The sequence below is a fragment of the Branchiostoma belcheri genome, unplaced genomic scaffold (assembly GCF_001625305.1).
Source record: "Branchiostoma belcheri isolate BF01 breed outbred unplaced genomic scaffold, Haploidv18h27 scaffold207, whole genome shotgun sequence".
NCBI lineage: Eukaryota > Metazoa > Chordata > Leptocardii > Amphioxiformes > Branchiostomatidae > Branchiostoma > Branchiostoma belcheri.
This window is the reverse complement of record NW_017803569.1, coordinates 45,182-55,859: the sequence shown is the minus strand read 5'-3', so window position 1 is coordinate 55,859 and position 10,678 is coordinate 45,182. Positions and strand designations below refer to the sequence as shown.

The following is a 10,678-nucleotide window of genomic DNA, read 5'->3' as shown; positions in this document are numbered from 1 at the left end:
ACGCTAAAGGGTTGTACTGTTGTATCTGCTGTACAGATACAGAACTGAAGAAACCTGAATATGTTGTGTGCTACGTACACGTAGGCCATTCTTTCAAATATTGATCACACTATTCAGAAATGGAGCTCTTAAAACTAAAGATGAACTACAAGGCATGTGTATATAATACATGTATATTATATAATAGATGGTTGTGAATTTTATGCACATTCTTTTTATTATGGCTGTGACAATCCTGAAAATGTCTGTATCAGTCCATCCAAGAAAATTTTAATGCCTTGCCAAGATATTGTAATTAGTGTACACTTGCTATACTGTACATGTATATGTATGTCACTTTAATGTTGCAAGTATTTGCATATCACGAGTGGGTTTGCACCGATTCAGCCTTCCATTATTAAAAATTGGATGGGATAGTCATGTACATTTTACTTCTGTGTTGTTTGGAAATGATGCTGGCTTCTGTGCAGAAAGTGTCAAAATGAAAAATGTTAATATTCAGTCACATCATCATAATGATTGTATGCATGCATATTAACATAAAAATCAGTGTTGAAATATTCTCAGTCAACTATGTCAGTTGTTTGGTAATACCTCTTAAATTGTAGTCAGTTAATAAGTGACTGTTTGTGTGTCCATAATGTATTCACGAGTACCGTAAGTGACCAGTACTTAATAAGAATGATTATCTTTGTAGAGGACGTGTTGATTTATCAGAGAAGTTGTCTATTATTATAAAATGAGTCATTACGAGTGGACACTATGCAGAACATAGCAATAAATTCTAGCAGTGCTTTATATATACCTCTTACCTGCTTGGCATCATTTCCAACAGCAGACTTCCCAATTGGCTTCACCTTTTTCTGTTTGCATTTTCACTGTTGTGTGCCTTCAGTATAAACCTCCACTTTCTGCACTGTATGCTTGTGAGTTCAAAATAAAATTTTGATGGACTCTGCATCTGACTTTTTTTGTGGCTGAAACATATATTGTCAGAAACTGTACATGTACTTTATGCTTTATTGTTGTTGTTTTTTTTTTTACAGCATTGACTTGTTTTTTTTACAGCATTGACTTGTCATACTTGTGTTTAACAACAGATGACTGCATGGTAGCATGGTAGTTCATGTGTAGACATCAGTGCCCAAACTCTTCAGACATAAATGTCAATGGAAAAAGATTGAAATGAGGAGGATTCAGGGAAAGACCATGATTCATGGTGGAGGGGGGTTTGATGTGAGTAGGGGTAGATCAGCATTTATGGGAGAAGGGGGAAGAGAGAAAGGCTGTAAACAGGTCGCAGGGAATAAGTCACATGCACACAGATGCACACACACTAGCACATGTGCTTATGCACTGGCACACATAAGTAACATGCACACACACACAAATACGTACATGTGACAAATACAAGCACACACTATTTTGTATAGCATATTTTAACACAATCATGATATATACAAATAAACTATAAATATCAAATGTAGAGTTTCTGTAAACAGGTCTGTGGAGAAATTACGCCTATCAGTTTAAGATGTTAGCTGTGAATCCTGGCCTAAATCAGTCAGCACACATCACAGGTCCCTGTTGAGTGCCTGCCACATGCTGTCACTCACCTTCTCCCTGCTGCCTAACCCCCATAACCAATAAGAGTATTTTTAGCTGAATGGCTAAATAGATGCTTCTGAATCAGTGTCCTATAAAGGTTAATGGAACTCTTTCTAAGAGAAGGCCCAGGGCTCTCAACAGCTCTAGATTTGTACATTGTGTATTCTCAGTTTGATGGAGCAAAGCTCCCTGTTAAATTGGCTTGAGTGGTCCAGACAGGTGTTCCTCCTGCAAATTTTGCATTCTAACCTGAGAAAAAAGAAAGATTTAGGACACAGGTCTCCAGGATTTGCAATTATTTTATACAAGAAATTGGCATGAAATGTAACAGTATACACACCTCTAGACAGCAAAAACTTCATGTATTTCACTTATTCGAATCTCATATTTTGGTCAAAAATTATGTCGATGGTTTAATGTTTTTGTACATTCAAACATCCACAAAATATGTTTCGTATCAACATCACCAGTAGAGGGTTTGTAGTCTTTATTTTTACGATCCCTGCCTCACCCTCCCAGAGCATTGTGGGATACTTTGGCGGAACAGAGAGCAGCCATGTGGTGAGGGTGGGCTGTGCCCTGAGGGACGACCAGCTGGTGCTGTACCAGACAGACAGAGAAGATGAGCTGGTCCCGCTCAAGGTACTGCAAATTATGTACTTTTATATTCACGATTCATTACTGTTGACAAATAATCTGCCAACTTTTTTTGCTGTACCAGGTGCCACCACAAACACATAGTTCTGCGAACATGTCCATTTTTCTCAGACCACAAACTTTAATTGTTAACGCAAACATAAAGTTATTTATTTAAAGTACATCTAAAAAAATATAATTATCATACAGACTCAGACAAGTGAAAACAGAGTATGCAGTTTAATGAAGGAGAACTTTTCCGAAAAGGAGACAGGCAATGTAATAATTATCTTACAAAATGATCATCCTAGAACCAACCTACATGTACCAGGGGCCATTTTTTCTCACTTTAGAGCTGCGTGCCGGTACAGGTACATCAATGCTACAACAAATTACATCTGTTAGGTTCAGGTCTAAAATACCAAAAGTCAGTGTACAAGTACCATATCTAAATAAGATTACACTGAAACATATACTACAAGACTTCTATGAATAAAGATATAAGGCCACACCAATTTGATTTCTTGGTTAACGGATTCGCCCGCTTCATTTTTTTTGGATTTGCAAATAAAATAAAAATTCAGAATCAACTGCAAAATGCTCATATTTTGCCCTGAACAGTTGAAAGCAGTCCTTTTCATCCTAGTTGTTACAGTTATTCCATCTTTCAATGCAATGGTATCATTAAAAGTTCAAAATTCATTGTTTAAATTTTGGACCAGCCTGGTGTGTTGACTTCATGGCTCCTATTGTACCATTTTGGACCATAATAGGATGCCTAGGCCTGTTTTTTTTTTTTTTCGCCCGCCCGCTCCATTATTTCTCTAGGAAAATCCGTTAACCGAGAAATGAAATTGGTGTGGCCTAACATTACAATTCCTACAACAAGGATGGAAACCTATTAGTTGCCCTGAAAAAAGTAATTGTGTCAGCACCATTTCTATGTGATGGTTCTTTCAAGTTTGTATGAGGTACAAAAGTCAAAATAAATATTTTGTTTCTGAAAAGCAAACAGAAAAAGTTTTGATGAGTACATGCAGTGTGGTCACCATGAATACATGGTCAGTCAAGCACTGACAGCCTAAGGACTTTATGATATTTACTGTCAAGCTGCAGTACCTAAAAATCTATATATCTGTCTATGTTTGTCATTCTTAAGATGGTGCAAATGTCAGATAGCACTTTACATGCAGTATATAGTGTGAAGGACATTCTGCACATTGAATCACAGGAACCATGGCACATTGAATCATATGAACGATTTGTGACTGCAGGGGCAACAGTGTCAGTGTGAATGTTATACATAATGCACTGTGTTAGAAATACCAAGGACAGCTCTCACTATGGATAGTTTGTAGTGTTGGAATAACTGGTAGCCAGCACAAGGGGCAGTTATGTTTCTGCAAACACTACTTTCAGTACCAAGGACAGCACCTGGAATAAGTTTACCTTACAATGGCCATTTCTACCAGTAACAACTTATGTTAAAATTTTACAGGGTCAAACACATTAAATTTGGAGCAAGTGTATCTGGCCCCAGAAATAGTGATGGAGCTATGAAAGCTCTACCAGGACCAGAACCAATGTTCGGTGTGATTAGGCCACACCAATTTAATTTGTTGGTTCTCGGATTCGCCTCTTCGTTTTTTTCTGATTTGCAAAAAAAAATAATTTGATTCTGGTCCTGAATCAACTGAAAAATGCTCATGTTTTGCCCCCAACAGTTGAGGAAAGTCCTTTTCTTCCTACTAGTTACAGTTTTCCCTTCTATCATTGCAGTGATTTGGTTAAAAGTTAAAAATTCAATGTTTAAATTTTAACCCAGCCTTTTGTGTTGACTTCATGGCTCATTCCGTAGCATTTAAGGCTTTAATAGGATGCCTAGACCTGTTTTTATTTTTATTTCTTTTCGCCCTGTCGCTTCATATTTTTTCTGAAAAAATCCGAGAACCAACAAATTAAATTGGTGTGGCCTTAGGTTAGGAATCATGAAAGTTTATCTGTGTTGGTAGTAATCATAGTAGTAGAATGTTAAACTTTATTCCAACACAAAGGGTACACAGAGATCAAATATTTTTAACGACTACCGTCACCTTCATCAGGATGATTAATGACCAGTCACTTATTCACACAAATCATTGCGTTCGAAAGTGACTTGTTATTAAATATCCTGATGAAGGCGACAGTAGTCATTGAAAATTTGATCTCTGTGTACCCCTTGTGTTGGAATAAAGTTCAAAATTTTACTAGGTTATGAATAAATGGCCACTAACTGAAGCAATTGTCATTCAGATGCAGGAGTTGGAATGTTTGTTGCATTGAATGAAATATCAGCACCAAGGACAGTGCTCATATGTAGGGTGAGCAGCCTCTCCAACTCTGTTCTGCTACATAATGTAACCCATCACCACAAATTACCATGATGACAGACATCTGGTCCTGGTCATCCACTTGATTTGTTTGGAGAAGAAGAGGAAGAAGAAGAAACTGCAAAAGTTAACATTATACATGTTAGTGTTATTGAAAATGTGTGTAAACCTGCCCTAACTTGTTTCCCCTTGCTGTTGTCTCCAGCGCCCAGTGTTCTGTCCCATCACCCATCTGTCGCCCGAGGCCGCTGCCTCCCTCCCAACGGACACCGCCAACAGGGGTGTGGACGTGGGCGTGGCCGTCGTCCTGGAGACCACAGACCAGCACGTCCTGCTGACCCGCAGGGCCCGACACATGAGAACCTTCCCCAGGGTGTGGGTACCGCCGGGCGGGCACATAGAGCAGGGGGAAACAGTGAGTGTTTGTTATCAGTGTGCCATATGCGTCGGTGAAGGTTAGACATCCAGGTAATACGATACACCAAAGAACAGTTACATGTACTCAAGCAACCACTACCTTTCGTCAGTGACACTGGAGAATTGTGAGAAAGCAATTCACCAGTGTCACTGACGAAAGGTAGTGGTTGCTACCTGAAACATTTCCCATATCATATCTAGTTGCTTGAGTAACTGTTTGTTGTCAATGTGCCATGTGGCTTGGCTCATAACAGACACAGAGGTGTCATGTTCCTTTTGATTTGTAAAAACAAATTGTATGTTCACCAACACTGCTGCTACAGTCAGTATCCATCCTATGTTGGCACCAGTCTGCTGCTATAATGATTGCTTTCCTGCTGAAGACTCTGGCACTGGTTAATAGAGAACCATCATCCGTCGTCCCTGGCACAGAACCAACTGGCACTTTGCCTAAAATACTTACCCAAAAGCTCTGCCAGTGAATGGCTTCAAGTCACACCATCCATTCTAACATCATGGCAAATACAAATTCAGTTCACTTATGAAGGCTCCAGTTTAATTTGGGACTTCCAGTTTAATTTGGGACTACTTCCATACCTCAGCAACCGTACATCTAGATGGGCTGATATCATAAACCATATTAAGTAAAAATAATAGTAAGAAATAGAAATATGTAAACGTAGCAGCCATCAAGGACCCCTTGGGGATTAACCCAATTCTGTGTAGAATTCTGCAGAATTCTGGCTGCAGGTCCCAGAATTCTGTGCTGCAGAATTCTGTAGAATTGGGTTAATCCCCAAGGGGTTCTCGATGGCTGCTATATACTTCTTACATTATTTTTACCTATAGTTTACAATATTAGCCCATCTAGATGTACGGTTGCTGAGATATGGGAATTAGTCACAAATTAAACTAAAAGTCTCATATTAAACTGGAGCCTGTTAGATGTTTTTGAGTTGTACAATGTGAAAATGTCAGTCTTTGATGATTGTTACATATACATTGCAGGTGTAAACAATATATTGCACCTTTTGTCCTCTCAAGGCCTGGACTGAAAAAATATGAGCCATTTGGAATTAGTACAGAAAATGGGTGTCATGGAAGTGTTTCCTACATGTACAGCTGCTGGAGGCCGGCAGGCGGGAACTGCAGGAGGAGACTGGACTTCACCTTCCCAAGTGTCGCGGAGACGTCCTTGGGCTGTGGGAGGTACAGTGAAGGTCACATATATACCACTCCATGGTCAAATATGGCAAGATTAAATCCTCATTCAAACAGTCGTATCTGTTTCATTGAAAATTAGGGCTTACTGTCAGACCAATCAACTGGATTAAAGTTAATTGCAATGGCAGGTCTCGGGCCTTTGTGTGGCCTCAGCAAGGTCAAATACAAGTTAGATTAGATTTTCATTCAAGCAGATCTAGTCTTTGTTGTTGGAGCAATCAGTGGGATTAGAATTAATTGCAATGGCAGACCTACATGTAGACCTAATTACCAAATTTCATAGTTGCTATTGTCACAAAACTTGAGCTGTATTAGACTTAATTTCTGTAATAGCTAGGACTCCGTGTTACTGATTATCATGCTTTTGAATTTAAAAAGAATTTTCCGTCCCAATTAAAGATAGGCAGTCAATGTTCCATTGACAAGATTGACTTTCATTGAAGGCTGTTATACCGGCAGGGAGGATAACAGTCCCTACTGAAGACATGCAGTCATTGAATTTTATTGACAAGCATTCTTCAGTCTGAAAATACCCAGAGGGCCTCCATATTCAAGAATCTATACTACCCAGCACAATCTTAAATCTGATAATATGTTCTCCAACTTTCATTGCATAGTCAATAGGGTCCTTGGGGCCTGCACATCTAGAATTGACTGTCCAAGGGCTAGATTGGGTTGTGCCTTATAATATTATTACTTAGGTCTCTAAACAGTACTGCCTGATCTTCCCAACCTCCATTTTTTTATTCTATAAAAGAAATTCTCTTTTTTATTATGCAATTTCATAACGTATTACAAACTGTGTAGTTGAATGCAGGTATACTCCTCGGGTAATGTATAATTGACCCTTGTATGTTGTATCATCAGTTGACCCTTTTCTCCCCTATCAACTTGCGACCTCAAGGGTCAACTCAACGTCAATGAAAAGGCAGGATTGAGTTTTTGTACAGATAAAGGCACAAACTGCTAAATTGATTAACATGTTTTGATGAGCATTGGTAATCAAAAATTAAAGTAAAACCTAGAATTTCAGTACAAAATTGGCCGTAACGTTATATTACTTTGCACGCAAAAAAATGGACTAACGTTTCAGTGACGCGCTACACACTAGTAAGTGTGCTCTGATTAGGCCACACCAATTTGATTTGTGGGGTCTTGGATTTGCCTGCTTCAGTTTTTTTTACTTGCAAATAAAAGATAAAGGATGAAAACTAAGTTTCAGGTTCTGAATCAAATTCAAAATGCTCAATTGAATATATTTTGGCCCCAACAGTTGAAGAAAGTGCCTTGTCTTCCTACTTGTTACTGCAACAGTTTTTCCATCTTTCAATGCATTACTTAGACAAAACATTTAAGATTCGTTGTTTGAATTGTAAACCGGTATGTTGACTTCACAGCTCCTATCGAAGCTTTACAGGCTATCATAGGATGCCTTAGGCCTGTTTTCTTTTTTTTTTGCAGTCATTTCAGATTTTTTATGAAAAAATCCAAGAACACACCAAACAAATTGGTGTGGCCTTAGGTCCACACCAAACACGCAGGAAAATTTGTATGCACGTCAAGTTCTGGCATTGGCAGACCATGGCGGCACACGCCCTCCCCAAGGATCTTATTAGCACTGCCACTATCTCCTGTACTGGAGGGGTTTCCTGTCACATTTCACATGGGAAGTCAAGCTTCAAGGACATGCTTACTTCAAGGCTACACAAATTTAATTTTATCCTTTCTCAGATTCAGCTAAATTATTCTCCCTGATTTGAAAAAAAAGTGATCACACGGACTGACCAAATTGTGATACCGGTAGTAACAATTTCAGAACAAAATAGTGTATGCCAGTGATTGTTCCCAAATTGTCCTTGAAATGTCTTAATATAAGCTGTTGTGTTAGAATCTTGGTCTATCCAGTATTTTATTCAACGGACTGTAGCTCAAGCATTTTTGTGTCTCATCAGCAAGCGCTTTAAGTATTCTCTGCTATTCTCTTCTTCAAGTAATAGACATTCAATAGTGGTTATTGGATCGAGGGTCATAAGATTTTTCAATTCTTGAGTTGTGGTCTCACTGCAAATAGAGACACCAACATGGCGGCAGACATAGCAATGATAACATGTGAAAACACTCCATAGTTTTACTGTACTGCAATACAGTAATATATCTGGTGGATGTTGTTTCTGATCAGTACTATCGACAGTGACAGGCAGTGTGAGTTCCAGGGTGGCTTATTACATTCACTGTGAGATATTCGGTTTCTTCAAACCTTAGGCTACACCATCTTAATTTGTCGGTTCTCGGATTTTGTCAGAAAAAATATGAAGTGATAGGGCAAAAAAAAACAAGTAAATAAATAGGCCTAGGCATCCAATGATAGCCCCAAATGCTATGATTGGAGCCATGAAGTCAACATACCACTGCATTGATAGATGGGAAAAACTGTAACAACTCTGAAGAGAAGGGACTTCCTTCAACTGTTGGGGTCAAAATATGAGCATTTTGGAGTTGATTCAGAACCTGACATTTTTTGCAAATCAGAAAAAATGAAGGTGTGAATCCGAGAACCAACAAATCTAACTTCAATCACAACCTTACGATGTACATGTATGGAAGGGGTGAGATAGCCAGTGGCAATAGTTCTGCTGTATCTGACAGTGAAGAATTTGGTCACACTTTGGTGTAAGCCTCAGCTGTGACGTTATGTGACAAGTTACTATGGAGTAAAGTTTAGCTACTTTGAAGTTTCCAGTCTCTTCTTCATGTGCTACAGCATACATGTAGCAGAATCTAACTTCATAGTAGAAACCACGGAGAAGAATTTGCTCACACTTTTCTGAAAGCCCAAGCTATATGTGACACATTACTCAGGTACTATGGAGCGTGTAGTTAAGCTACTTCAGTTGAAGTTGACAGTCTCCTCTTTATGTGCTAGCAGACATTATCCTACATGTACATCATCAAAGTAGCATATTAGCAGCCGATTAGTAAGCAGTGAGGTGCTACAAATAATTCCTCCCTGAAGGAGGCAAGAAGAGGAAATACTAGTAGTGGTTCTTGCTGGCCGGCTCCCCCGACATATTGATGACGTGGGATGACGTTGGTTGTAACCTCGTGCTTTTGCCTCCCTCAGGCAATGTCTCGTGATCGTCAGTTAGGCGAACATCAAGTCAACTTGCCCTGGTTATCACCAAAACTGAAGTAACATACAAGTGACAGGTCCTGTACAGTGAGATTTAAGTGCTGCAAATTTAGAAGTGTTATAATTTCCAGTCTCCAAGAACAAGACTTTTTCCTGAATTTGTCAAGGAATAAGCTGTCAAAACAACACCTTTCTGGAAGTACGTATTGAGATTTTTTTTTTAGTATTTTTCAAAACAAAGAACAATGAAGACAGGTGAACCTAAAATAAATATATCAAAAACCTGAAACAATTTGCTAACAATATCTAATCTAAAAATTTATGGCATAATGATCCCCACTTACACACTGTCAGGTGTTTATCAAGTTTTCCAAAGTTTTGTGCAATTATATAATTATTTTGTTATAGTATTTTATATATTAGGCTATGCATGCAACAAGTGTGGCCAGTTTACACTGTCTGTTTTTAAATTATGTAAAGCTTCACAATTAGTAACAATGTATTCAGTACTCGTAAGAAAATTCAAACTCTACTACTGGATCAGTTACAGATTTTATTTATTTCCGGACGTTTCGAGTGACATCCATCACTCTTCTTCAGCGTCACAAATGAACAGAGAACCGATTCACTCTTATATACAAGTAACTAGAAAAACCGGTTAAACAACCAGGTCCGTAAGAAGCTTTATCACGTAACGTCCGGAAATAAATAAAATCCGTAACTGATCCAGTAGTAGAGTTTGAATTTTCTTACGAGTATCGTTTACCTGGATGTCTAACCTTCATCAACGTAATGTATTCAGTTAGTTTAATGATTTTAAGTATGAGTTTAACTTGAGCATTGACATGATTTTGTAACCAATCATTGAGATTTTACATGTAACCTTGATGCTGGTTTCGTCTTTCACAGTCAGTGTTCCCCCCCATGCTGAACCTGGGCCTGCCCAAACGCCATCACATCGTGGTGTACGTACACCTGCTCGCCCAGCAGTCTCAGGCGGTACTGCAGGACAGACTGGAGCTGCAGGCTTCTGAGGTGGACGGGGCAGCCTGGCTGGACAGGAGCCTGGTGGAGGCTATTGTTGCATCAGATCAGGAGGAGGAGGGTGTCACGTGTTCAAGTCCATCGATACCAAAGACCTTCAAGTGAGTAAAGGGCTTACATACTCATGGTCATGGTGTCTCTAAAAAAAGACAATAGAAATGCACAAACCTGTATCTTACAATAATTGGTCAACACTTCAGATACTAGTACTCAGTGTTGTTAATTTGAAAAATTTTAATATTTTTCCAGT

General features: G+C 38.9%; 1 protein-coding gene across 1 annotated transcript; it reads left to right on the top strand.

Annotated features, from left to right (window-relative positions):
- The first annotated feature begins 1,209 nt into the window (after positions 1–1,209).
- On the top strand, positions 1,210–10,533 carry LOC109469533 (nucleoside diphosphate-linked moiety X motif 17-like). Its single transcript, XM_019768065.1, has 5 exons — positions 1,210–1,236; positions 2,128–2,250; positions 4,819–5,028; positions 6,153–6,239; positions 10,294–10,533. The coding sequence occupies exons 1-5, from the start codon at positions 1,210–1,212 to the stop codon at positions 10,531–10,533; spliced, it is 687 nt and encodes a 228-aa protein (XP_019623624.1).
- Positions 10,534–10,678: the final 145 nt, after the last annotated feature.